Here is a 27,331-nt window from a genome sequence, read left to right as displayed (position 1 = left end):
CTTCCATAGGACTCCAAGGGACTTCCTTCCTTCCTTCCTTTGCCTAAATTTAGACTTTGCAGACTGAGCTTCCTGAGCAGTGAAGCTGGAGCTAGGCCAGCCCCTTCCCCTGCACACCCCAGCACAAGTGCAGACCCACTTTGTGTCCAGGAACCCAGAACATGCACACCCCAATCTTCAAGCTCACATTATCTCACACAGTGGCCTGGAGCCCTCGGGCCCAGGTCAGAAAAGGAGCTGAAAGTCACACAGGCTGAGCCCTTGGGTCAAGAGTCCCACAGCAAGGCGGGGTGGCTCCTACCCAAAACTGGATTCTAGTCCTGAACCACACACCACTGCCCCACCCCTACCCCTACCCCAGCAGCCAGGTGGCCATCCATCTTCCTGGCCACTCCCATTTCTGGCCAAATTTTGCCCACTACATCTGGCTACACTTTGTCCTTAAAGCAGCCCTGGATGATCCAGCAGAAGGTGCCCACGGAGCTTGAAAGGAAGGATAGCCTTGCTCCCATTGCCCGTCTCCAGCTCTACCAGCCTGCCTGGACCTCATCTCCATTTGCAGCTCACTCTGCCCCCCATGGCTCAGCCTCTGCTGAGTGTGTGCATCTCCCCCGGCCCCCTGCACCAGGCACACGCAGTAATAAGCGGTAACACAGCAAGTTCCATGCGGTGGATACTTCATTTGGCTCACTCTTGTATCCCCACACCCAGAACCATACCTGGCACCCAGCTGACAGTCCAGAACTGTTCTCAGCTCCTTAGATTGCTCTTCATTCAAGCAAGTTTGTATTGTGAGCCCTGAAGGCAAAGGAAGGGGAAAGTACCAGAAAGGTGGGTGTGAACAACAGCATCTTCTGAGAGATCAAGCAAGGCAAGAATGAGAAGTTTCCATCCATTTTAGTCCCCAGTGTCCTCTTCAGACAGAAGCCAGCCTAGAGCTGTCGAGCTATCTGAAGTGTGAAAGGAAGTGAGGAAATGGAGTCTTGATGGCTAGGTTGTTCAGGCTTCAAACCCTTTATTCTCGACTACTCTCATACCTCACGTCCAAAACAAAAAACAAAAAAAACCCCATTGCCCTCGAGTCGATTCCGACTCATAGCAACCCTATAGGACAGAATGGAACTGCCCATTTCCAAAGAGTGGCTGGTGGATTTGAACTGCTGACGTTTTGGTTAGCAGCCTGAGCTCTTAACCACTGTGCTTCCAGAGCTCCACTCCACGTCCACGTCCAGGGCACTAATCCTGTGGACTGGCCCTACCTCAGAACATGCGCAGAATCTGACCACTTTTCTCACCTCCACCCCCTTGTCTAAGCCACCATCTCTTGCCTCACTGGTCTCCCCGTCCCACTGGGAGACAGCCCAGTCTCCACAGGGCAGCCAGAATGAGCCTTTTAAAACAGTTTGTACCTCTCCTGCTCACAACCCTCTCATGGCTTCTTACCTCATGCTGAATCAAGTCCAAAGGCCTGACTGACTTGGGAGGCTTTAACTCATCAGGTCCCTGGCTGCCTCTAACTTCTCGACCCCTCACCCCTCACTCCCTGTGGCCCAGCCACACAGGCCTCCTTGTTGATCCTGAAACAAGCCAAGCATGTCCTTCTACCTCAGGGCCTTTGTGCTGTCTGTTCTTTCTGAATGGAAGGCTCTCCCCCCAGACATTTGCATGGGTTCCTCCCTCACTTCATCTAGGTCTCAGCTCAAATGTCGCCTCCTCAAAGAGGCCTTGGAGCCCTGGCAGCATAGTAGTTAAGAGCTAAAGCTGCCAACCAAAAAGTCGGGAGTTCGAATCCACTAGCTGCTCCCTGGAAACCCTCTGGGGCAGTTCTATTCTGCCCTATAGGGTCGCTATGAGTCAGAATGGGTTCAACAGCAATGGTCCTGGTCAAACCTGACCATATCCACCTGCTATCCTCCAGCCGCTCCCCCCACTTATTTTTCTTCATTGCATTGATCACAACCAGATACTATATATTTGATTATTATATCTGCCCCCTACTTTACTTTTACATTAAGCTCCATGAAGGCCAGGGATCTTTTCTGTTGTGTCCACCGTGAGGGTGGGAGTTTGGGGAAGTGGTTGTCACAATGACTGGGAGGCGCTGTTGACAATTAGAGTGGGGGCCAGGGACTCCAGACAACCCCAAAAGGAAGGCAGATTCTACATCCTGTATGACATAGGCAACACACTTGTTTACAATTATCGGAGCCAAGACTCGAGTGCCGTTTTACTCATAAACACAAAGGACTTGTGTATACATAATATACACCGAATTTTCCAGGCATGCAACTACTGTGTAAATTGTACTTGGTGTTGTTCAGAACGTTACCAGGAGTTCTTCACCGTTTCAGACATTGACACCACCACAAGATAGCTGTCACCTTCCTGGCAGTAGACTACGTCACGATTAAACACATATCTTACATTTTATTTCTTTTATAGGACCAAAAAAAGTATATTTTCTTTTTTTTTTTTAATTAGATGTGGAGGTCTTCATATTAGTCATAAATTTCATTTAGGAGTGTAAAGGGAGCAAGAATCGAAAAAAAAATTGCTGTCGAGTCAATGCTGACTCATAGCTATCCTATAGGACAGGGTAGAACTGCCCCATAAGGTTTCCAAGGAGCACCTGGTGCACTCAAACTACCGACTTTTTGGTTAACAGCCGTTACGTTTAACCACTACGCCACCAGGGCGTCCTGTAAAGGGGGCAAGGTATTATGAAATGGCAGTTTTGGATTTGATGGGGTGAAGAGCCATGACTAGAGCTGTCCTGTGAAAGACTGGTAAAGAGCATGGGCTCTCAAGTTCAAGTCCAGGCTCCACTTACATCCATGTGACCGCACAACGATGACTTAACCTCTCTGAGCCTCACTTAACTCTAAAACGGAAGTCGTGTGGCCAACTGCATAGGATTGTTGGGGGTGGTTTTAAGGATTGGGGTGTGCATAGCATTTAGCAAAGTGCCACGGGTACAAAGTATCCATAACTGTCATTACTCATTGAGCAGACTGTCCCCACTGTCCTCTTTTCAGCAGCTGTGCTGGGTGCTGAGTGGGGTACCCAGAGGACTGGACAGGTCCTCTTCCTCCCTTCATCTAAGACCTAGGTGGCTCCTGACCACACAGCAGGGTAAGGCCCCAGTGTCAGGAGCAGAGCAGCCAGGGCCAGTGCTAGCCAGAGCCTGGCATTGAGGTCGAGAACAGAGTTGTGCTTGGGCTCTGAATATGCCAGGTCAGCCTCCCCAAGGCCTGCTGTCCCAGACTCCGGCTCTCTCTCAGCCACCAGGCCTCCCACCAAGACTTGTCTTTGCTGTATCTCAAGACAGCTCTGTGCCTTCACAGGTGGCAAATTCCCAGTCTCACAGACAGACAGGTGGACAGGCAGGGAGGAGGTAGAGGCAAGGCAGGCAGGCAGGTGAGCTATGTAGAGATCCCAGCCAGCTAGACCTGAGAGCAGGGGCCTGGGCTGACCTGTGACAGGTCCTCCCACGTCACAGGTCTCTCCTTGACAACTCCAGAGACTCCTCCATGTCCCAGTGACCTCTTCAGACCTTTTATCTTCTCTCCCTGCCTCTTTGCCCCAAGTGCTCCCATCCATGCCCATGGATTTGTTTTGTTTTGTTTGCTTTGCTGGGATTCTCCCCACCCCCCTTTTTTAAATTGTGGTAAAATATACTTAGCATAACAAAATTTACAATTTAATCATTTTTAAGTGTACAGTTCAGTGTCATTAAGTACATTCGCAGTGTTAACCAGTTGCCGTTGAGTTGATTCTAACTCATGGTGATCCCATGTGTGTCAGAGTGAGGAGAATTGTACTCCATAGAGTTTTCAAAGGCTGATTTTTTGGAAATAGATCGCCAGGCCTTTCTTCCAAGGCACTTTTGGGTGACTCAGATCTCCAGCCTTTTGGTTAGCAGCCAAGCACATTAACCATTTGCACCATCCAGGCGTTCTTAATCTACCTTAAATGTTGAGACGCTCAAATTTCCATTTCCAGCCCAGACTTCTTCCAGGCTACGACTGCCTCTTTGACATCTCTACCCAGATATCTACTGAACATCTCAAATTTAGCATACCTACAAATGAAACTCTGATTCCCCCCAAAATCTGCTCTCCCATGTAAACTTCCCGCTTTGATTCCCCCCAAAATCTGCTCTCCCATATAAACTTCCCACTCAGGCCAAAAATAGAGTTGTCCTTAATATCTCTTTCTCTCATAACCATCTCCAATCCAGGAAGTCCTGTTGACAGTGTCTTCAGAATACACCCCAAATATGACCACTTCTCACCTCCTCTACTGGCCACCCTGGTCCAAGTCACTGCCATTGCTTGCCTGACCAGCTGCTAGCCTGCTCCCTGCACTCCCTGCTTCCACTCTTTGTGGCCCATCCCACAAAATGATCTTTCCAAAGTGAGTCATCAGATCAGGACCATGACACTCCCCTGCCTAAAACTCGCCCCACTACACTCACCAGGGTCCACAGGTTCCTGGCCAATCACCCTGTCACTCCTGCGCTCAAGCATATTGGCCACATCAGCTTTCTCTTGGCCCGGCATCCTCCTACCTGTGTCTTTGCACTTGTTCCTGCCTGTACGCTTTCCCCCAGATCTTGGTATGGCTGCCTTAGGATTCAGGTCTCACCTCCTGTCCCCTGTGAGAGCCACCCCCAGATGTTCTCCATCATGTGTCCTAATCCTCTAAGCTCACTTTATGGGCAGGGTTTTCTTCTGTTCTGTTGACTGCTGAATCCCCATTACCTAGGAAGTGCTAGGCACACAGCACTCAGTACTTGTTTAGTAGCAGCCACATACATTTATACAGTCATAACCACCCCCACAAAAAATACTCAAACAGATAAGCCACGTAGACCCACAAATATACAGATAGACACAGAAATAACCTTCGCACACACTCACAAACAGACTAAACAGTTACACAGACATCCAAGAGGCCCTCCCCCATGGGAGTCAGTCCTCATCCTTCCTCCCATCTAAACCTGCCCTCGGCTTGAACCTAGTATCAGCACTGGGAGTGGGGGGTCTCCAGCCTGAACGGGGAGGGGGGTCACTGGCCCACAGGCCTCAGGCAGCGCCTTCAGCTATGCCTGCAATTTCCTCTCCCCCTTCCCTCCCTCCTTCTCTCCAAAGGCTCCCGCCAAGAAGGCCTCCCCCTCACCCCAGCTCAGGCACAGTGAGGGGGGCCCAGAAAGGGGGGCCTGGGAGTCTAGGCAGGAAGAAGACCCCAGGCTGCACACAATGAATGCACAACACGTTGCGTGCAGAAGCCCTAGCCCAGACGGGAATGCATGCATGTGCACCGACAGGTTGGGCGGGGGGCGGAATTCACCCCGTGCCACAGGCTCTGAGCTGCAGAGCTCAGGAACCCCTTGCTGGGTTCGGCAAGGCTGGCCTGGCCTGGCTAGAAGCCCGAGTCCAACAATCATTAACCCTTCGTGACAGAGCTCAGCCAGCTGGACACACACTGCTGGGCCCTGTGGGGAGGGGCTGAGAGCCCCCTCCCTCCAAGGTGGGTTGAGGCGCTGGAAGACGGGAAACCTGTGGCGGGGGTGCGGGAGGTCTGGGGCAGAGCTGGGAGCAGGGACTGAGCACCTGGCTGGGAGGAGGGGCAAGGTATAGGGAAATGGTTAAGAGTCCAGGTCAGGGAATAGTGTGTTCAAATCCTGCCTGTATGGTAAAGTTATTCAAGCTCTCCGTGACTCAGTTTACTTACCCGCAAAGTGAGGATAATAGTACCTACATTATAGGGTTATTAAGACGAAATGAAAGAATATGTACACCGTTTAGCCCACCGCCTGGCACCTAGTCAGAACTTCATCATTACTACTGTTGTTTTTAGTGGTCTGGGGGCAGGTCCCTGCAACCCGCCTTCCCAGCGGTTTCTCGTGGGGGCGCGGCCCCCGCAAGCCTCGCTCCCCTCCTCCCTCCTCTCCCCCTCCTCCCGGGCCCTCTTCCTCCCCGCCTCCCCCGCCCCGCCCCGCCCCGCCCCGCCCCGCCCCGTCCCTCCTCTTTCCTCGGAGCAAACTTTCCGCCCGCAGGTCCATCGGCCCGTGTCCGGCCCGCGCTGCCGCTGCCTGGGAGTCGAGGCGGGCGGGCGGGCGGGGCGGCCGGGACCGGACCGGGCGGGAGCGACCGGACGCGGGTGTATGCGGCTGCCCGGGACGGAGGCCGGACGCGCCAGGGAGAGGGGCGCTGACGGTGAGTGAGCCCGGGCTGTCGGCCGAGGGTCCCCGCGGGCGGGCGGCGGGAGGGCCACGGCTTCCCCTCCCGGAGCCTGCCAGGGGAGTGGGGTAGCAGGCCTCCATCCAGCTCCCGGACGGCGCTGCGCGGCCTGAACTGGGGACCCGCGAGGGGGCGGAGCCTCCTGCGGCCCACTCCTCTGCCCTCAGGATGGAGGGGCGTCCCGGCCCCGAGGAAGGAGCCCCCAGACCCGGCCCAGGCCTGCTGCGAAGTTAGGGAACCGTCCGGTCCAGGGCGGAACCTGGGGCCGCTCCTCTAGAGAGTGAAGCTATTTCAAGAAGGATGCGGGTCAGGGCCAGCTCTGGACTCGGGGGAAGGGTCTGACCTTGCTGACCTCACAGGCTGACAAGAGAGCTGCCCCCCCAAAGCAGCATGGACGCCCCCCGAAGGGACATGGAGTTGCTCAGCAACAGCCTGGCAGCCTACGCACACATCCGCGGTGAGGGGGGGCGGCCGGAAGCACCCTGGGGACATGGACCCCTCCCTGCCCCTCTCAGGCTCCACTTCACCTCTTCCCGCCCTGGCCATAACACTAACTCCTTACTAGCCACTCACCTCCCAGCTTCACCACGCTCATTGCCCCCCATTGCCCGATAGCAGCTCCCCAATACCCCTGTACAGGGCTTACGGCCCTTGCCTCCAAATATAGAACCAGTCTTTTCCAGGACTGCCTTCCACCCTCCAGGACCCCTGCATGACCTCTGCCCTCTGATCCGCAGCTAACCCCGAAAGCTTTGGCCTCTACTTCGTGCTGGGCGTCTGCTTCGGCCTGCTGCTGACCCTGTGCCTCCTAGTCATCAGCATCTCCTGTGCCCCCCGCCCGCGGCCCCGCGGCCCCCCTCCCCACCGGGATCCTCGCAGCAGCACCCTGGACCCCGAGGAAGAGGACGACGATGAAGATGAGGAGGATACGATGACGCGGCTGGGCCCCGACGACACGCTGCCGGGAGCCGAGCTGTCTCCGGAACCCGATGGCCCCCTCAGCGTCAACGTCTTCACGTCGGCTGAGGAGCTGGAGCGGGCACAGCGGCTGGAGGAGCGGGAGCGGATCCTGCGGGAGATCTGGCGCACTGGGCAGCCGGACCTGCTGGGCACAGGAACACTGGGGCCCGGCCCCACGGCGACGGGTACCCTGGGCCGCATGCACTATTACTGACCAGCGACCCGGCTGCAAGGCGCTCTGAGGACTGGACTGCAAAGGAGCTCTGTGCCTCCCCAGGACCTTGGGACTGCCCCCACCCACAGGTCTATGGAGGCCCCGCCCCCAGGGCTCCCTGGTGCTATTGGGCATGGATCCCCCACCCTCTGGAAGGCACCCTTCCCCAGATTTGCCAGAAGGCCAGGGGGGAGGGCAGGAGGCGGAGTCCCCACCCCACTGGGGGACAATGAAGAAATGACCAAAGAAAGCCGCATTCTCAGTCTCTTCCTCTGGTACCCCTGCTGCCCCCCCCACCCAGGGCCCCAAGTCTCCTGCCATGCAGGGAGCTCCACGGCCTAGACCCACCGACTCTTTTACAAGCTGTGGCCAGCTAACCCACCCACCCACCAGATGTCTCAGCACAAATGCTGTGTTCACTTCACAGCAAAAACACAGAAATACACACTTCTGCACTCACACTCCACTATCATCAGTCTTCACGCTCACACACAATCCTTACTCATAAATACATTCCTTCCCCCACAAAGGCCTATGTGCACATCACATCTGTCCCTACAAATGCGCTGGGTCCACGCAAACACTGCAGTCACATGCAGACATACACCCCAGGCCTAAGGGGACCCTGACCTTGAAGCTAAGGTCTTATTAGCCCTAGTGTAACCACATGTGTCTGAGCAGAGGAGCATTCCTGTGAGTCCCTCTGGGGCTGACGGAGAGGCCTCCTGGCTCCAGAGAAGGCCCTTCGGGCGGCCGGCCCCTCCCCTGGCACACAGCTGGATTCCGGAATCCAGGCACAGCAGGCAGAGCCCGACCCCGCCTGGGCCCCTCCGGCCGGCCATTACTCCAGCGCAGGGCTGGCGTCCGAAGGAGCCGTCCCCCCACCATCCGGTGGATAAAAATAGCCGCACACAGGCCTTGGGAACCGTAATGGAAGCCACATGTTGGCCAGATGTGCCCGGGAGAGACCGCCAGGAATGCGGAGGGCGGGGAGCACCCGCCTGGCCCCGCCCCCGCCGCGCAGGCCCCGCCCCCACAGACCAGGCAGCGCGCGCGAGCAGGGAGACTTTTACTTTCTCGCGTTTCCCAAAGTCGTGGGCAAGGACGTGGGTGGCCGAAGCCAGAAAACCCTCTAGGTTGGGCTGTGGTCCTTCCTAGGCCCACCCTTAGTACGTCTGCGTCTGCGAGTGGACGGAGTCCCGCGTCGGGGGCTCCTGGGTCCTCTGCAGCACCTGAACCTAATCGAGAGAGGGCGTCAGGGGAAGGCCCGCGCCAGCTCCCACCTCGCCTTGTTTCCACAACCCACCCACCTCCAGCAACCGGCGTTGCTCCCTCTCGGTCTTCAACTCCTCCCAGATGTCCTTCAGCTTCCTTCTGCGGACAAGAGACCCACCCGCTGGTGAGAGGGAGGGGCGAGAAGGCTTAGAGTCCCCCTCTTTCCCACTTCCCCTCCCTCTACCTTCCTACTTACTCTAGCTGCACCCCCGTTAGTTCCAGAGACCTCTTTAGAGACGCCACCTCTTCCTTTAGCCTCGCTACATCGACTCTGTCGTCTTTGCTTTCTGTGGGATTTTGTGGGACCCGGGAATGGAGAGAGAGAGTCTCTTGGGGGTCTGGGGTAAGCTTGATGGGATGTGGTTTCTTTTGGGCAGGGGGTAACTCGTTGGGGGGAACCTTCTCTTTGGGAGACACTTTCTTTTTGGGGGGTGCCTCCTCTTTTGGGACTGTCTCCTCTTTCTGGGTAGCCTCATCTTCCCCAGGTGTTTCCTGTAGGAGGGTTGTGGCCTCTTTTGGGGGGTGGGCCTTGTCAGGGGTGGGCAGAGACCCTGGCTGGGACTTAAGCTCAGGCTGGAGTGGGGAGGTGTCTCTCTCATCCAGATGGGGTCTCATCATGCAGAAGTTACACCCTGGGGAGTAAGGGTGTAACAGGGGCTTCTCTGGCACGTGGACCTCCTCTTGGGATCGAGCTTCCTTGGCCATGAGGGATTTGACCTTCTGTAGGGCTTCTTCTGGGGAGAAGTGATGGAACTGACTGTTGTGTCTGCTACAGGGTGCTTCTTCTTCTAGCACCTGCTCCCAGGTTGAGATCTTGTCTAAAGTGGGGGGCTCATCACCAGGAGGGGCCATTTTTGGGCCGGGGGCTTTATTCTCGGGTGAGACTTCTGGGGCAGGGGCCTCACCCACAGAAAAGACCCTCTCTGGGGTGGGAACTCTGTCAGGAGTGGGGGTCTTTTCTGGGATGGGGGCATTATCTGGAGTGGGGGTCTTGTCCAGCAGCAGGGTATTCTCTGGGGTGGGGGTCTTGTCCAAGGTTGGGGTCCTCTGTGGGCTGGGGACCGTATCTGGAGTCAAGATCTTTTCTGGAGTGGGCCCCTTGTCCAGAGTTAGGGTTTTTTCTGGGGTAGAAGACTTATCTGGAGTCAGGGTCTTTTCTGGAATGGGAGCCTTGCTCAAAGTTGGGGTCTTCTCTGGGGTAGGGGCCTCATCTGGAGTTGGGACCTTTTCTGGAGTGAGGGTATTGTTCAGAGTTGGAATCTTCTCTGGGGTGGAAGCCTTATCTGGAGTCTGGGTGTTTTCTGGAGTGGGGGCCTTGTCCAGAGTTGAGGTCTTCTCTGGGGTAGGGGCCTTATCTGGAGTGGAGGTATTATCCAGAGTTGAAATCTTCTCTAGGGTGGGGGCCTCATCTGGAGTTAGGGTCTTTTCTGGAGTGGGGGCCTTATCCAGAGTTGGGGTCTTCTCTGAAGCAGGGACTTTGTCAGGAGTCCGAGTCTTCTCTGGGGTAGTGGCCTTATCTGGATACAGGATCTTCTCTGGTTTGGGGATCTCATCCAGAGTGGGGGCTTTATTCACAGAAGGTGCCTTTGCCAGGCTGCTCTGCTCTTCCTCCTGTGGTGACAAGGGTGGCGTCTCAGCCGAGGGCCGGAGACCTTGCAGGTTTAAGTCTGACTCCCCTTTGTAGGATCCTTTGCATACCACACCTCTGGGAACCAGACTCCACCCAGTACCCCACTCCCACATATCTTGGGGGTCTCACCTGACTGGGTGCAGAGTGTTGCTGGGGAGCCTGGGTTTTGGATCGTTTTCTGCCAGGGTGGCCGGGAACCCCACCAAGGAATCTGCCACTGGAGCCTATGAAAGCAGAACTTCAGGGGCCTGGGCCTACTCTGACCCTCAGTCTCTCCCCACCTCTTCTTTAGCACAACCACCCACCCCATCTCCATCCCCCATCCCCACTGGAGGGAGGCAGCCCTTACCTAAGTCACGGGAGGGTCGTTTCTGATTTTCCCCACTGGATGTCCAGGATGGCCTGGAATACACCCTCATCAGGCCCTGGGGGTAGGGAGGCAGGGAACAGCATTTCCTCTGCACCCTTCCCCTGTCCACTCCCATCTTGCTCCTTACTTGGCTTTGCTGGGCCCCGTGGGGGCTGTCACCAGCTTCTTGACAGTAGGGAGGGCTGTTTTGGGCATCATCTTTTTTGGTTCCTTAACAAGAGCTGGGAGGGGAGAGGGGAGTGAGGCATTCATTCACCATTTACTCATGTGTCTAATGGTTGCTGGCTCCATTCTGTGCTGTGCACAGGGGACCAGAGACAGGAGATGAATCAATCCTACCTCCTGGGAGCTCCCTAAGGGATACAACCAGATGGGTATAAGGGAGGCTTTGTGGGGGAGATGGCTCTATATCCTGCGTGTTTTACCTCCACACTTTCTAAGACCTGTCCCCCTTCTCAGTGCCTATGGCTGCTTCCCTAGCTCAGACTTCACTCTTACTTGGACCATGGCAACAGCCTTCCCCCTTCCAATATACCCTCCTTTGAACTTGTCTTCTCTATCTCATTTACTCCCCAAGAGGTCTCACCCAGTCATATGAGTTTAAATATCATCAGTAAGCCAACAGCACTGAAATTCTCATCTCTAGAACCTTCCTCTTTCCTGAACTCGACTCATACCCAACTGTCCTCTCAGTATCTCCAACTGGAGAGCTAACTGGCATCATACACTGAAAATACCCCAAATCGATCCCAGCCCCTTCATTCCCCTAAATCTGCCCCTTTCCCCCCTTGCCCACTATTCCGCATCTTACCCATAAAGGAGGCATCCTAGACTTCTTTTATCCCCTTATGCTGCACATCCAGACCATCAGCAAATCCTGTCAACGCTACCTTCAAAATATGTCCTGAATCTAATCACTTGTCACTACCTCCACCATCTTCATGGGGACTATTGCAGCGGCCTCCAACCTGGGCTCTGCTGCACCCACACTGCCTACAGTGTAGCCCTCAGAATGAGCTCACACTCTACTGAGAAAGCAGACATAAGTAAAATATATAGCATGTTAGAGTTATGAGGTGTTACTGAGAAGGAATAAGCAGGGCACTGTACAATTTTTAATGAGGTGGTCAGAAAAGTCTCCACTGAGAAGGGGACATCAGAGTGGACACCCGAAGGCAGTCACATACAGTGACATTCATATCCATGGACACACAAACAGCCACTCTGGGATAAGCACACATTTACTGTGCTGACGTGTACTCAGACACATCATCACATGCAATTATGCACACAAACCTATCAACAGTGTATCATAGTGAGTAAGAACATGGATTCTACAGCCAGGCATCAGGATTTGAATTCCAGCTCCACTACCTGCTAGCTTAGCTGTGTGAGAATGTGGGCAAGTAACAACCTCTCAGTGCCCCCATGTCCTCATCTGAAAACACGGATAAGAATACACACCTCATAGCGCTGTTGTGAGGTCTAAGTGACAATACATGTGAAGTGCTTAGAAAAGCAGCATATAGTCCAAGCTCAGTACAGGTAGTCTCTGACTTATGACATATTCAAGTTATGCTGAACTGGACTTAACGACTTTTTTTTTTTCACATCGTGTCATTAGTTAATACGCTGCAGCACATAATTGGCTGATGTCATCTCTCAGTTACCTAGTGCTGCTATAACAAATACCACAAATGGTGGCTTTAACAAACAGAAATTTATTTTCTCACTTTTCAGGAAGCTAGAAGTCTGAATTCAGGATGTTGGCTCTAGAGGAAGGATTCCTCTCTCTCTAGGCTCTGGGGGAAGGTCCTTGTCTCTCTGAGCTTCTGCTCCTGGGCAGTCTTCATGTGGCTTGGCAGCTGTCTTCCCCATCTCGTTTCCCTCACTTGCTTGTTTAATCTCTTTTGTATCTCAAAAGAGATTGACTCAAAATATACCCTATGCTAATCCTGTCTCATTAACATAACAAAGACAACCCACTTCCAAATGGAATTATAACCAGAGGCAGAGATTATGAATTACAACATATATTTCTGGGGGACACAATTCAATCCATAACATTATCATTCTCAGATGTTCACTCACAGATGTCCAATTTTATGATTTAGTGTTCAAAATGCTGCCGGATTTCTAAAGATACTGATAACAAAAGACAATAATAATGAACACTAAAAAAAAAAAGAGGTATTCAACTTGCATCAGAACCAACTTAATGACCGAGTCGTTGGAATGCAGCCCTGTTGTAGGTCAGGTACTACCTGTAAACGTTAACTCTGACTTCTGTTTCTGGTAATACGGTTGACTGGGTGCTCTGAAAGGCCCTCCCACTAAAGAACAATTATATCCCATTTAGGATACACTTGGAGGCACTCCTGGACTAAAAAGAGGTAGGGAGGTTCACTAAAAATGGCGGGTGGGACAGCGGAACTGGGGCTAGAAAAGCGGTGAGAGGGCAGCCCTGCTCTGTGGATACTGAACCTCGGTCCTTGGGCCTGTGGTGAAGTGTCCCAAGCCCTGATCCATCACCTCACCAAAAGTCCCTGGTTCAGCATCTGTAAAACAGTGCTGCCCTCTCACCACCTTTCTTCAGGAGGGCTGAAGAGGTTTTCCTCTGGCTACTGGCAGAAGCAGAAGCAAATCCACTCTGGAAGAAATCTTCCCCAACTAAGTCCTGCAAGACTCTCACAAATTCAGATCAAGCAATGAACTCATAAACAAATATTATAAAACACACAAGAAAATAAATCACTAAGCGCAGAAGTCAGCAGAGATAAGACACAACAAGTACTGGAATTGTCAGATAGAGAACACAGCACAGCTATGTATAAGATATTTGAAGGAATAAAGGATGGAGCGTGTGATAAAGGGCCCATTAGGGATAAACAGTAGATTGAGAAAAATAAAGAAAATTGAATTGCCAGAAATAAAAAAATAACATTCTCGAAATAAAATGCAATGTAAAGGTTAAACAGCAGATTAGACTTCGCCAAACAGCTAGAGAGAGCATTAGCAAACTGGAACCACAGTGAGACAAGGAGTGAAACATTTGAAAGCAAGGGTAAGAGTAATGGATAATACCCGTGGGACCTGGCTATGGCTAAGTGAGGTAGTGGGCAAATCCTCTCCCCAAAAATCAACTATCAAGCTGGACAAAACTGACAAAACAACCACTTAAGTGCTTTGGAAACTGACCAAAGGCATATAACAATCTGAGAAGCATTTATGCTTGAGTGTTCTTGCCCAGTGGATGTTCTGCCAGGGTGGAGCAGACTGTGAGGACCAGCAGCTTCACTGCCATAGTTGAAGAGGGATCATTCAATTTGGAGTGGTCAGTGAGGTCCACACCCACTGACATTGTTGGTGGAAGTGATGATCTAGGCAGCAGGTAGGTGGGGAGGACAAACATCTCTATTAGCCTGAGTCAAGGGTGGGGCACATATATTCCTGGCTGAAACTGTGTGCCAGTGAGCAGAGACCAGAGAAAGCCCAAGTTATCCCACAGTCCTGGTCAACCTTGAGGCTGCCTGCATCCCCAGAGAATATGTGGAAGGGCAAAGTGGAAAGTAAAAAAGAAGACTTGAAAATAGCCTGAATTTGAATACGCTATTCTGCCCACACAGATATCCACTTGCGGAGGGTAAGAATCTCACTTAATGTGTCTGAGTGCAACCTCTGTCCAATCGTTGGCTGAGCAATAATATGTAGACGGGGTGATTCTTAGGAAGCCATGCCTTAATTTTTTTTAGTAAATTTTTAAAATTTAAGAGATATCAGTAGCCACACACTACAGGAAATAACAGATTTAGCCCAGTCAAATTATTAAACAAAGAAACAAAATAGCAAAACCAACTTTCTTCAGGGAAAAATCAAAATCCAGATTTACTGCAATATGTCCAGTTCTCAAAAAAAAAAAATTAAGAGGCATGCGAAGAAAAAAGTGTAACCCCCTACTTAGGGGAAAAGAGTCAATACAGACCATCTAGGAATGTCCACAGAGGTTAGACTCAAAGACTTCAAAGCAGCTGTTATAAACGAGACAAAGAAAGATTCTTTAATCGTGTTTAAAGAATTAAAGTATGACAAAAATCAATCAACAAATAGAGAATCTCAATAAGGAAACAGAAATGATAAAAAAGAACCAAATGGAAATTCTGGAGTTAAAAAATACAGTAAGTGAAAGAAAAATTCACTAAAGGAAGACAGATCATTAAAAATTATGCAACATGAAGAACACAGAGAAGAAAGGTTGAAGAAAAATGTACAGAGTCTCAGAGATCAATGGGACAACATCAGACATACCAACATAAATATAACGGCAATTCCCAAAAAAGAGGAGAGAATGAAAGGGCCCAAAAAAAAAAAAGAGAGAGAGATATGAAGAAATAATGGCCAAAAACTTCCAAATCTGATGAAAACTATTAATCTACACATGCAGGAATCTCAACAAATCCCAAGTAGGATAAATATAATGAAATCCACATCTAGACATATCACAGTCAAACTGTTGAAAGTCAAAGACAAAAAGAAAATCTTGAAAGCAGCAAGATATAAAATACCATGTATATAAATAGCATCTACAATTAATGGGTGACTTTTCATCAGAAACAATGGACTTTCCCCCCTAAGATCCAGAACAAGACAAGGATGCCCACTTTCACCACTGCTATTCAACACTATACTGGAAGTCCTATCCAGAGCAATTAGGCAAGAAAAAGAAATAAAAGGCAGCCAAATGAGAAAAGAAGTAAATGTAACTCTCTTTGCAGATGACAAGATTCTATATAGAGAAAATTCCCAGGAATCCACAAGAAAGCTACTAAAGCTAATAAGAAATCCTGCAAAGTTGCAGGGTACAAGATCAACAAACAAATCAATTGTTTTTTTTTGTACACCAAAAAAAAAAAAACCAAACCCGTTGCTATTGAGTCGATTCCAATTCAGAGTGACCCTACAGGACAGAGTAGAACTGCCCCACAGAGTTTCTAGGGAATGCCTGGTGAATTTGAACTGCCAACCTTTTGGTTAACAGCCAGAGCTCTTAATCACTACACCACCAGGGTTTCCATTTTTATACACCAGCAAGTAATAATCTGAAAAGAAAATTAAGAAAACCATTCATTTTATAATAGCTTCGAAAAGAATAAAATACCTGGGGATAAAGTTAACCAAGGGGTGAAAGCCTTTATAGTGAAAACTATAACACAGTGCTGAAAGAAATCAAAGGAGATCTAAATAAATGGAAAAAACACTGTGTTAATTGGATCAGTAAACTTAATATTGTTAGTAAGTCAATTCTACCAAAAACGATCTACAGATACAACACAATTCCTATGAAAATTCCAGCAGTCCTTTGCAGAATTGGAAAAGCCAATCCTTAAATTCATGTGGAATTGCAAGGGGCTTGGAATAGCCAAAACAATTCTAAAAAAAAAAGAACAAAGTAGGACAACTCACACTTCCCGATTTAAAACATACTACCAAGCTGCACTAATAAAACCAGTGTGAAACCGGTATAAGGATCAACATACAAACTGATGAATGTAACAGAATCAAGAGTCTAAAAATAAACCCATACATCTACGGTCAACTGATTTTTGATAAGGATGTCAAATTTACTCGGTGGGAGAAGGAACAGTCTCTTTGACAAATGGTGCTGGGACAATTGGATTTCCACGTGACAAGAATGAAGCTAGACCCATACCTCTTACCATATACAAAATTACTAAAAATGGATCAATGACCTAAATATAAGAGCTAAAACCATAAAACTTTTATAAGAAAACATAGCGGTAAAGTTTCAAGATGTTCTTTTAGGTAACAGATTTTTAGATATGACACAAAAACATGAGCAACAAGAGAAAAAATAAATAAACTGGACTTCACTGAAATTTAAAATTTTTGTGCATCAAGAGGTATTATCAGGGACGTGAAGAGACAACCTACAGAATGGGAGGAAATATTTGGAAAACATATATCAGATAAAACTTTAACACCCAAATTTATAAAGAACTCTTAAAACTCAACAACAAAAAGACTAACAGCCCAATTAAAAAATGGGCAAAAGACGTTTCTCCAAAGAAGGTATACAAATGGCTAACAAGTACATGAAAAGAGGCTAAACATCATTAGTTACTGAAATGTAAATCAAAACGACAATGAGATACCACTTCATACCTACTAGGATGGCTACTATAAAAAAAAAAGAAGACAAGTGTTGGCAAAGATGTGAAGAAATTGAAACACTTATACATTGCTGATGGGAATGTAAAATGGTGTAGTTGCTATGGAAAACAGTTTGGTGATTTCTAAAAAAGTTAAACATAGAAATACCACATGGCCCAGTATTTCCACTACTAGATATATACTCAAAAGAACTGAAAGTAGCAACTCAAAGATATACAAATACACCAATGTTCACTGCCGTGTTATTCACCATAGCTAAAAGATAGGAACAACCCAAGTGCCCATGAACATATGAATGGATAAACAAATTATGGTATATACACACAATGGAGTATAATTCAGCTATAAAGAAGAACGAAGTTCTGATACATGCCATCACATGGATGAACCTTAAAAACATACCCCTAAGTGAAATAGGTTTTAAGTGAAATAAGTCGGTCACAAAAGGACAAAGATTATTATCCCACTTACATGAAACACCTGGAATAGGTAAATCCTTCAACACAAGAAAATTGGTGGTTACCAGGCAATGAGGAAAAATCACCATAGTATCTACTTAAAATTGGTGACTTGTACTTTATGTGACTCATTCCTTAATAAAGGTTAAGAAAGAAGGAAAGAAACAATGGAGGCCTGAAGGATGTGGAATGCCATTCAAAGTGCTGGCAGCGGGGGCGGAGGGGGGGGAACCTGCCAACTAAGAATTCTATATCCAGCAAAACTCTCCTTCAAAAATAAAGGCAAGAAAAAAAAAAAAAATTCCAATATTTAGACCAACAGGATCTGTTACACGCTAATGATGGAATGTTAAGAAGTATACAGTCACTTCGGAAATCAATTTGACTTTATCTAGTCAAGTGGAGAACTTGCATACCGTGTGTTCCAGCAGTGCCACTCCTAGGATTATACCCTAGAGAAACTATCACACCTGCACACCAGAAGACATGCGCATGAATATTCATGGCACTATTTGTAATAGCAAAAAAACTGGAAATAAATTGTCCAATATTAGGAGAACAGATACATACATAAATCATAGTATATTCCCTACAAGAAAAATGATACAGAAGAGAAAGTAAATAACTACAGCTACACACAACATGGATGAATCTTAGAGACAATGCTGATCAAACAAAGCAAGTCCCAGAAAACTATCTACAGTATATCATTTTTATAAAGTTCAAAAACAAGCAAAAAAATTAAGTGATACATTGTTTAGGTACATACATATATTAAAAAAAAAAACTTAAAAACTCAAGGGAGTTATAAATACAAAACTCTAGATACTGGTAACTGAGCTGTGGGCCTCCCAGTCCAGGCGCCCAGGCACCCACCTGATTCCCGAGATGCCACTTTCCGTGGGAGCAGCTTCTTGATCTACACAGAAAAGAACTATCAGAGCCTAATGAGTTGCCTCCACACCTTTAGGTGTGCTCTCATTTAGGGGTAGCCCTCCAACTGGGTCCGAGTAATGCTATAACCCCCTGGCTGTTTCAAGGGAGCCCCATGTCCCTCCGGCTGTGCCCAGGGAGTGCTATATACCAAAAACCAAACCCAGTGCCCTCGAGTAGATTCCGACCCATAGCGACCCTGTAAGACAGAGTAGAACTGCCACACAGGATTTCCAAGGAGCGCCTGGCGGATTCGAACTGCTGACCTTTTGGTTAGCAGCCATAGCACTTAACCACTATGCCACCAGGGTTTCCAAAATTTCACTGTAACTTTTATGAAAGGGACATGTTGTTTCCACCCGGGATCGAACCAGGGACCTTTCGCGTGTGACATGAACGTAATAACCGCTACACTACACTATGGAAACAGGCTGGGAGTGCTATAAGCCCCAACTTTTCCAAGTAGCTCAGCCCCCGCCACCTGAGTGTGAGGCTCTGTACTCACAGGGGGTGATGGGAGCACAAAGTTGTCTGGAAAAACTCCTCTCCTGCCTTGAGACTCTCCTTCCCACCAGCCCTTATCCTCTGTGGTCTGGGAGAGAAAGATGAGGGTGGGAGGTGAGCCAGGTCCCCCAAGTTTCTTCTCGTCTAGGTCCCACCCCTTTTCAGCACTCCATTCCCTGGGCCTCCCCTGCCCTATTCCCTTTCATACCTTGTTCAGTACTTTCACCACGGCCCCCCTCCGTAGCTCCAACTCATCTGGGGCCTCAGGCTGGTAGTCAAACAGGACCCTGTAGGTCTCAGGGTGGGAGACTGAAGGGAGGTCAGTCCATTCAAGCCAACAACCCTCTAGCAGTCAGCAGCTCCCCCTACCCCCATCAGCCTATCTGGTCTCCCCTCCCCCAAGTCAGGGTAGTGTGGTTTGGAGCAGGGAGAGACCACAGGACCCTTTGGCTGGGTGCTCACCTGTCTGAAGATAATCCGGAGGTTTGTCATAGGTCAGGCTGCTCAGCTAGTGGAGGCAGGGAGAGGGAAGAACAGGCTGAGGCCCCAACCACCCTAAGGGGATCTCACCATCTATACATTCACCCTGACCCAATTTACCTTGGAAGGCCGCTGGGAATAAGGGTTGATTGAAGATGCGTCTGGGTTACCAAGGCCTGGGGGTAGGGCGGGGGAGACAGTGAGGTTAGGTGGGGTGTGTAAGCTTGCAGGTTAGATCATGGAAGAGGGTCAAAGGGGTCACAGGGCCAGGTTGTGTGGATCACAGGCTCAAGCCACCGGGAAGGTCAATGGAGATTGTAGTGTGTGGTCACAGGGTTCACTGGGTGACAGGATGGAGATCTCACTTGGGGGCCCACTGTCCAGCAACTCCACAAAGTTGGATGGGAAGGCTCCCAGCTGCCCGTTCTTCTGCCCCAGCCACCAGCCGTCCTCAATCTGGGGAGGAGGGGAGGACGCAGGGCCATCTGGTTCTGCCCCAAAGGTCTCTAAAACTCTTGACACCCCCTGGTTCTGCTCCGATTCTGCCGGAAGACCTCCTCCTCCCTTGCTTCCTCACTTCCCCATCTCTGCGTCCCTCACCATTCCCATCGCCCACTCCCTCACTTCACCCATCACTGAGACTTGCTCCATTATCACCTCCATACACTCTCAGCACGCCATCCCCTCACCTCTTTTAACACTTCCACTATCTCCCCAGCTTGCAGCTTCAGCTCGTCCGCCTGCTCCGGGTTGTAGTTGAAGTTCACTTTGCACCATCTTTGGGGGCCCCGAGATTCGGCGGGGTGACCTGGTGTGGGACGAGAGTGCGGCAGCTTCCGCCGGGTGCCCCAGTCCGCTGAGCTGGGGGAGGGGCAGTCCGCAGCGCACCCCTCAGTGCCTCCAGGCCCCGCCCCGTAGCGGAGCATTGTACTCAAGAACCAATCACAGGCCACAGCGCGGCCGCGCGGCCCCGCCCAGAACCGTGCCCGGCCGCCGCGGTAAGAGGGCGGCTCTGGACACGCGGCTTCCGCGCGCTCGCCAGCAGGTCACGGTGCTCACCTCGGTGGCGCGCGCAGCGCGGTCTCGGCGCCTCCGCGGAGCCCCACAGATTCTCCGGAATCTCCTAGGGATGAGGACAGAGGAGAGGGAGGCTTTTAGCTCCCGGACACCGCACGGATTTCCCCGGCGCCCCTCTGGCCCCGCCTTACCTGCACCAGGCGCTGGGGGAAGAGGCCGCAGCGGCCCCCCGTCTCTCCGCGCAGCCAGCCCCGTGCGGGCCCCTGGCGCACCTGCCGGACCACGTCCCCGGGCGCCAGGCTCAGCTCGTCCTCCTTCTGCGCGCGGTATCCAGCCAGGACCAGGACCTCTGCGGGAGGAAGACGGGGCGGGGGCGCGGCTCAGCAAGGCCCAGTCGGGGCGGATTCGCCAGGGCGCGCCGCCAGGAGTCCCGGGCTCCGGGCAGAGGACAGCGGGCGAGTGGGGTGTTGGTGGTAGGTTTTTGTTACCATATTCACACGGTGGCAAGGAGGAGTCACTTAAACCTCTCTGCACATACCCATGGCTTCCGAGGCGCCCTCCGGATCTGGCAGGGTAGAGCAGCGCAGTCCGGCTGGCGGCCGAGTACTGGACCAGGGTGGGGTGGGACGGGCTGCGAGCTTGTGAAGGAAAGGAGGTGGAGACGCAAGCCAATAGGTCGGCTTCCAGGTGCTAAGAGTGGGTGTAGGAGAGGGGGCGGTCCGGCTCACCAGGTTCGGCCCCCCAACCCAGGGGTGAGGACTCCCAAGGTCTCTGGCCCACGCAAGGGTCACGCCTCCTCCAAACTCGTCCCTGCCGTCTCCTAAATTCTAGTCCAGCCGTCTCCCCACTTCTCCCAGCCTTTCTAAGCCCCAAGGCTCCCACCTACCATTTGCAGAGCCTTCCAGAGCCCCATCCTATCTCCCAGCTAGCAAGCTTTTAGCTGCAGGGGAAGAGGTGTGGAGAAGCACATACCAGGGTGGGGCCCCCAGCAGGCAGCAACTACTCTAACCGGGGGCCTGGGTGGAGGTGGCTGCTGGATTTGCAGTTATTGGTGGTATACTCCCTACATTATAAAGCTATCCCCTCTGTGGTGCTCATACACACAAGCAAAGGTCTCTCCTTCCAGCCCACAGGGTCCTTCCTAGTTTGGTTTCAGAAAACACCTCTGTATTCTCCTTGGGGGAAGGCAATAATAAGGAACTTTACAAGGCACCTACATACAGCCAAGCCCAGGGCTGGCAAAGGTCTGAAGGTTAGGGCCCAACTGGGGCCAGGCCCATGTGGGTGGGTTAGGCTAGCTTCCAGGTCATCTTCCTGCTCAGTGGTGAGCCCAGAGGGCTGAACCATGTTATCCACACCCTTTCCACCCTTGCCCTACCACCGGGAAGCCAGGTCCTTGCCCTTGACACCACAGTGAAAAAATCTGGCTTTCCTGGGGTCCAAGGTACAGGATGAAGCAAAACCCATGGGGTGGGAATGAGAAATTATTGGCCCACTGAGGGATGGACAAGGCTCCTCCCACAGAACTGACAGGCTTGTGAGGAGGGCTTAAGCAACATTCTGCCCCCACAAATATCTTTGTTTCCTGAAACTGCTTTGGGAAGATATCCACCGCCCCAACACACACACATGCGCACACGCACACTCCGGGTGACAATGACTGGAGCCCATTTACATCTGCCACTTCATTTATTTTTATTTGCAGGAGGAGTTGAAACAAATTTTAAGGATATTTTTCATTTTCTTCCCCCTAAACATGAATCATTCAAGTAAAACCAACTTAACTATAGAAATGTAGCAAAGTAAGGGGAAAGTAGCACAACAATCCAAGAGGCAAAGGCTGGGGGGCAAAGGCGGGTGCAGTCCGCATATAACATATGCATAAATGCCATATGATTCACCTACTCTGGACCGCCTCCCCAGAAGGCAAGCACAGGACCACTTTAAGAGGATGTTTTCCCCCCAAACATCTGAGAATGTTTCAACTTAAAAAACAAAAAAGGAAAAAAGAAAAAAAAAAAAAAACACCCCACGAACCACTCAACCACAACCACCTTCCTTAATCGATCATAGGAGTTTCTTTATAAAAAGATTAATAAAAAATATTGAAAAAATTATCTTCTCATCTTATATTTGTAAAGATAATAGAATTCAGAAGTTTCTTAGAAAACAGACCAGAAACTGCCCTCCAGTTTCCACCCCGGTTGCTGAGAGGATCAGCAAGACTAGAAAGTTTGGGATACTGGAGCTGCTGGTGGCGGATGGGCAGTCCAGCCCAGAAGAAATCAGAGAAGATGGAGGGGGCAGTGTAGGGTGTCGTTAGGAGCAGCCACCAAGGGGCTGTGCAGAAAAGGGGAACACAAGGTGGTCAGAAAGACCTTGAACTCCTCCCATGACATACAAAACCAGTTTTTACAAAGATCCAAGCAGTTTGGTCCCAAACTGAGGTGAACACTTAAATGTTTATTCACATGCTTTGTTTTCTGTTTTAAGAATCAAAGTTACCCAAATTAAATCATCTTTGCTAATGCTACTACATATGCCTAAAAAAAAAGAAGGGCTTTTAAAATCAGGAAGGGGGAGAAGAGATTGAAAATAATCAAATTATTCCTCTTAGCTTCAAATAAAACGAAATTAAGAACTGTTGGCTTCTCATAGGGAACAAACCAAAATCCAAGCATCGCTCCCCCTCCCCACCCCAGGCCCCCACCCCACACACCAACAACAAATGAGAAACACAGCTAAGCCCAATGTGTTGCATTCTGCTCAAGAGTGGGGCCTGACCCCAGGCTCCATGGCTGGCCTCCTCAGTCCAGTGGGACGCAGCGCCAGGGATGCTTTCTGTTGTAGTAGGATTCTGCAAGGCTGGTGGTGGGTTGGTGGGTGGGTGGGTATTTTCAGAATCTTTTTGAGGCTCCTGTTTAGCTCCTCACCAGCCATCTTCCCGGCGCCTCGCTCCCTGGGCAGGGGCTCCCAGCAGAGGGGCCCCTACTCAGTTGTAGGCTGCAAATTGTCCTTCTCTTCTCGGTTCTCTGTCCCACTCTCGTCATCTTCAATCTCCCCTTCCTCCCCGCTGAACTTGTCATGGGCCCATTTGGGGCTGGTGCTGGATTTCCGGAACATGAACCGGCCCCGACCCCGGGGAAAGGCTCCTCGGCCCCGGCCCCGGCTCACCCACTTCTCACTGCCTTCGCCTTCACGGTCATCATGCTGAGAGGAAAGAGAATCACTATGAATGCCAGAGCCCTCTTCTCTGGCACCCACCCAAACGTCCCTTTCTAAAATAACCTGTGCCCCAACCTAGGCTTTTACTCCTACATTTCTCGCCCCACCCCCCATGCGCCTGTCAGTTTGCTGTACTGTGGGGGCTTATGTGTTGCTGTGATGCTGGAAGCTATGCCACCCATATTCAAATACCACCAGCAGGGTCACCCATGGCAGACAGGTTTCAGCTGAGCTTCAAGACTGAGACAAAGAAGAAGAACCTACTTCTGAAAATAATCAGCTAGTGAAAACCTTATGAATAGCAGCAGAACACTGATATAGTGCCGGATGATGAGCCCCTCAGGTTGGAAAGCACTCAAAAGACGACTGGGGAAGAGCTGCTTCCTCAGAGTAGAGTCAACCTTAATGATGCAGATGGAGTCAAGCTTCTGGGACCTTCATTTGCTGATATGGCATGACTCAAAATGAGAAGAGACAGCCGCAAACATCCATTAATAATCAGAACCTAGAATGTATGAAGCATGAATCTAGGAAAACTGGAAATCGTCAAAAATGAAATGGAACTCAAACAGATGGATATCCTAGGCATTAGTGAGCTGAAATGGACTGGCACTGGTCATTCTGAATCGGACAACCATTATGATCCACTATGCCAGGAATGGCAATCTGAAGAGGAATGGCATTGCATTCATCATCAAAAAGAATATTTCAAGATCTATCCTGAAGTACAAAGCTGTCAGTGATAGGATAATATCCATACACCTATAAGGAAGACCAGTAAATGCGACTATTATTCAAACTTAAGCACCAACCACTAAGGCCAAAGACGAAGAAACTGAAGATTTTTACCAACTTCTGAGTCTGAAATTGATCAAACGTGCAATCAGGATGTACTGATAATTACTGGTGATTGGAATGCAAAGCAGGGTCAGTAGTTGGAAAATATGCTGGAAATGGTATGACTGAATTTGGCAAGACCAATGACTACTTCACTGCAAACACCTGTTTTCACCAACATAAACGGCAACTATACATATGGACATCGCCAGATGGAAAAGCTCAATTATCATCAGTCAGAACAAGGCCAGGGGCCAACTGCAGATCAGACCATCAATTACTCACTCACAGGCAAGTTCAAGCTGAAACTGAAGAAAATCAGAACAAGTCCACGAGAGCCAAAGTACAACCTTGAGTACATCCCCACCTGAATTTAGAGACCATCTCAAAGACAGATTTGACACGCTGAACAGTAACGACTGAAGACCAGGTGAGTTGTAGAATGACGTCAAGAACACCACACGTGAAGAAGCCGAGAGATCATTAAAAAGACGGGAGAAAGAAAAGGCCTAAATGGATGTCAGAAGAGACTCTGAAACCTGCTCTTGAACGTCCAGTAGCTAAAGCAAAAGCAAAAAATGATGAAGTAAAAGTGATGAACAGAAGATTTCAAAAGGCGGCTTGAGAAGACAAAGTATTATGATGACTTGTGCAAAGACCTGGAGATAGAAAACCAAAAAGGAAGAACATGCTCAACATTTCTCAAGCTGACAGAACTGAAGAAAAAATTCAAGCCTCAAGTTGCAATAGCGAAGGATTCTGTATCAGAAAAATGTTAAACGACGCAGGAAGCATCAAAAGAAGACAGGGGAATACACAGAGTCATTATACCAAAAAGAACTGGTCGATGTTCAGCCATTTCAAGAGGTGGCATATGATTAGGAACCGAAGATAACAGAAAAATTCCAAGCTGCACTGAAGGCACTGGCGAAAAACAAGGCTCCAGGAATTGACAGAGTATCAATTGAAATGTTTTAACAAATGGATGCAGCGCTGGAAGTGCTCACTCGTCTATGCCAAGAAATCTGGAGGACAGCTGTCTGGCCAACTGACTGAAAGAGATCCATATTTATGCCTATTCCCAAGAAAGGTGATCCAACTGAATGTGGAAATTATCAAACAATATCATTAATATTACATGCAAGCAAAATTTTGAAGATCATTCAAAAGCAGCTGCCACAGTATATTGACAGGGAACTGCCAGAAAATTCAAGCTGGATTTAGAAGAGGATGTGGAACCAGGGGTATTACTGCTGATGCCTGATGGATCCTGGCTGAATGCAGAGAATAACAGAAAGATGTTTACCTGTGTTTTATTGACTATGCAAAGACATTCCACTGTGCATCACACCAAATTATGGATAACATTGTGAAAGAATGGAAATTCCAGAACACTGAATTGTGCTCATGAAGAACCTGTACATAGATCAAGAGGAAGTTGCTCTAACAGAACAAGGGGATACTGCCTGGTGTGAAGTCAAAAAGGTGTGTGTTAGGGTTGTATCCTTTCACCAAACCTATTCAATCTGTATGCTGGGCAAATAATAAGAGAAGCTGGACTACATGAAGAACGGATTGGAGGAAGACTCATTAACAACCTGCGTTATGCAGATGACCTAACCTTGCTTGCTGAAAGTGAAGAGGACTTGAAGCACTTGCTGATGAAGACCAAAGTCCACATCCTTCAGTATGGATTACACCTCGAACAACTAGACCAATAAGCAACACCATGAAGAATGAGAGAAAAGATTGACGTTATCAAGAATTTCATTTTACTTGGATCCACAATCAACACCCACGGAAGCAGCAGTCGAGTAATCAAAAGATGCATTGCTGTGGGCAAATTGGCTGCAAGAGATCTCTTTACAGTGTTAAAAACCAAAGATGTCATCATAAGGACTAAGGTGCACCTGACCCAAGCCATGGCGTTTTCAATCACCTCAGAGGTAATGCGAAAGCTGGGCAATGAATAAGGTAGACCAAAGAAGAACTGATTTCTTTGAATTGTGGTGTTGGTGACCATGGGCTGCCAAAAGAATGAACAAATCTATCTTGGAAGAAGTACAACCAGAATGCTCCTTGGAAGCAAGGATGGCGAGACTATGTCTCACATACTTTGGACATGTTGTCAGGAGGGTTCAGTCCCCGGAGAAGGACATCATGCTTTGTAAAGTAAAGGGTCAGAGAAAAAGAGATGGATTGACACAGTAGCTGCAACAATGGGATCAAGCAAAGCAACAACAATGAGGATGGAGCAGAACCGTGCAGCGTTCCTTTCTGTTGTGCAAAGGGTCGCTATGAGTCGGAACTGACTCAACACCACCTAACAACAACAAAATTTCTCCCTGTCTCTCGCTCCAAAAATGACACCGGTTCAGAGCTGAGACTGTATTCGGCTGAGCGCCTCAGGAATTCTGCCATAGGCAGCAGCTTGGGCACTATGACAAGGAGGAGGATGATAAAACCTTCATTGAGCACCAAGCTAAGACCTTTACATGAATTTCCTCCTTTAACCCTTACATTACCTACCATTATCACCCCCACTATGCAAAATAAAGAAACTGGGGCTTAGGAACTTTCGGTTCCCTGTGATTTATTTAGTACACCATCTCTCAAAGGATGGGTTTGAGAAAGTCAATCACACCGAAATGTGAAACTATGCCTCGTCTGGGTTGCTAAAGAGTTAACTAAAGGAAGCAACACTTGGGATACACAGCTGGGACTCCAGTTCTTCCTGACCCACCCACACCCCGACCAAAAACAGCCCAAATGACCTACTCATGGTCTCCAACTAGCTAGTGGCCGAGGAAGGACTAGAACCCAGTCTCCCATCTTGTATCTGTCCTCTCTAGGTTTATGGAAGAAGAAAGCGTAGCAGAGTAGAAAAAACAGCCTTCATCTCCAACAATCCCTGCTCTGATCTCAAGAGACAGAAGGCATTCCAATGAAAGAATATGAGAAAGCATTTGAAAACTAAAAGTTGCTGTTAATCTC

General features: G+C 49.5%; 3 protein-coding genes across 3 annotated transcripts in view; 1 reads left to right on the top strand and 2 right to left on the bottom strand.

Annotated features, from left to right (window-relative positions):
- The first annotated feature begins 6,057 nt into the window (after positions 1-6,057).
- On the top strand, positions 6,058-7,703 carry EVA1B (eva-1 homolog B). The gene is made up of 3 exons (XM_049878762.1): positions 6,058-6,221; positions 6,605-6,702; positions 6,983-7,703. Exons 2-3 carry the CDS (start codon positions 6,636-6,638, stop codon positions 7,417-7,419), a joined length of 504 nt encoding a protein of 167 aa, XP_049734719.1. The 5' UTR covers positions 6,058-6,221; positions 6,605-6,635; the 3' UTR covers positions 7,420-7,703.
- Positions 7,704-7,812: 109 nt separating this feature from the next.
- On the bottom strand, positions 7,813-20,884 carry SH3D21 (SH3 domain containing 21). Its single transcript, XM_049878763.1, has 16 exons — positions 20,814-20,884; positions 20,467-20,624; positions 20,318-20,381; positions 19,948-20,066; positions 19,624-19,714; positions 19,379-19,434; positions 19,241-19,286; positions 18,987-19,087; positions 18,780-18,866; positions 18,218-18,260; positions 10,822-10,915; positions 10,674-10,726; positions 10,454-10,548; positions 8,891-10,305; positions 8,730-8,793; positions 7,813-8,657 (listed from the first exon to the last, which is right to left on the bottom strand). Exons 1-16 carry the CDS (start codon positions 20,815-20,817, stop codon positions 8,586-8,588), a joined length of 2,562 nt encoding a protein of 853 aa, XP_049734720.1. The 5' UTR covers positions 20,818-20,884; the 3' UTR covers positions 7,813-8,585.
- A 1,394-nt stretch (positions 20,885-22,278) lies between these two features.
- Positions 22,279-27,331, bottom strand: part of THRAP3 (thyroid hormone receptor associated protein 3) — a 67,941-nt gene continuing 62,888 nt past the window's right edge. Inside the window, exon 12 of the mRNA XM_049878761.1 lies at positions 22,279-23,485. Coding sequence (XP_049734718.1) covers positions 23,264-23,485 — 222 coding nt within the window. The 3' untranslated portion in view covers positions 22,279-23,263. The remainder of the gene's footprint in view (positions 23,486-27,331) is intronic.

Source organism: Elephas maximus, chromosome 3 (genome assembly GCF_024166365.1).
Source record: "Elephas maximus indicus isolate mEleMax1 chromosome 3, mEleMax1 primary haplotype, whole genome shotgun sequence".
Taxonomy (NCBI): domain Eukaryota; kingdom Metazoa; phylum Chordata; class Mammalia; order Proboscidea; family Elephantidae; genus Elephas; species Elephas maximus.
Note: the sequence above shows the minus strand (reverse complement) of the source record. Positions and strands in the feature narration are given on the sequence as shown.

What these genes read in the sequence shown, in the direction of transcription:
- EVA1B (XM_049878762.1), top strand. Translation starts at nt 6,636, where the DNA reads ATGGACGCCCCCCGAAGGGACATGGAGTTGCTCAGCAACAGCCTGGCA. An exon ending in AGCCTACGCACACATCCGCG is followed by an intron (nt 6,703 to 6,982) that starts GTGAGGGGGGGC and finishes TCTGATCCGCAG; the next exon opens with CTAACCCCGAAAGCTTTGGC.
- SH3D21 (XM_049878763.1), bottom strand. An exon ending in TCCCCCAGCGCCTGGTGCAG is followed by an intron (nt 20,382 to 20,466) that starts GTAAGGCGGGGC and finishes CCTCATCCCTAG; the next exon opens with GAGATTCCGGAGAATCTGTG. An exon ending in ACGACCCTCCCGTGACTTAG is followed by an intron (nt 10,549 to 10,673) that starts GTAAGGGCTGCC and finishes CTGCTTTCATAG; the next exon opens with GCTCCAGTGGCAGATTCCTT.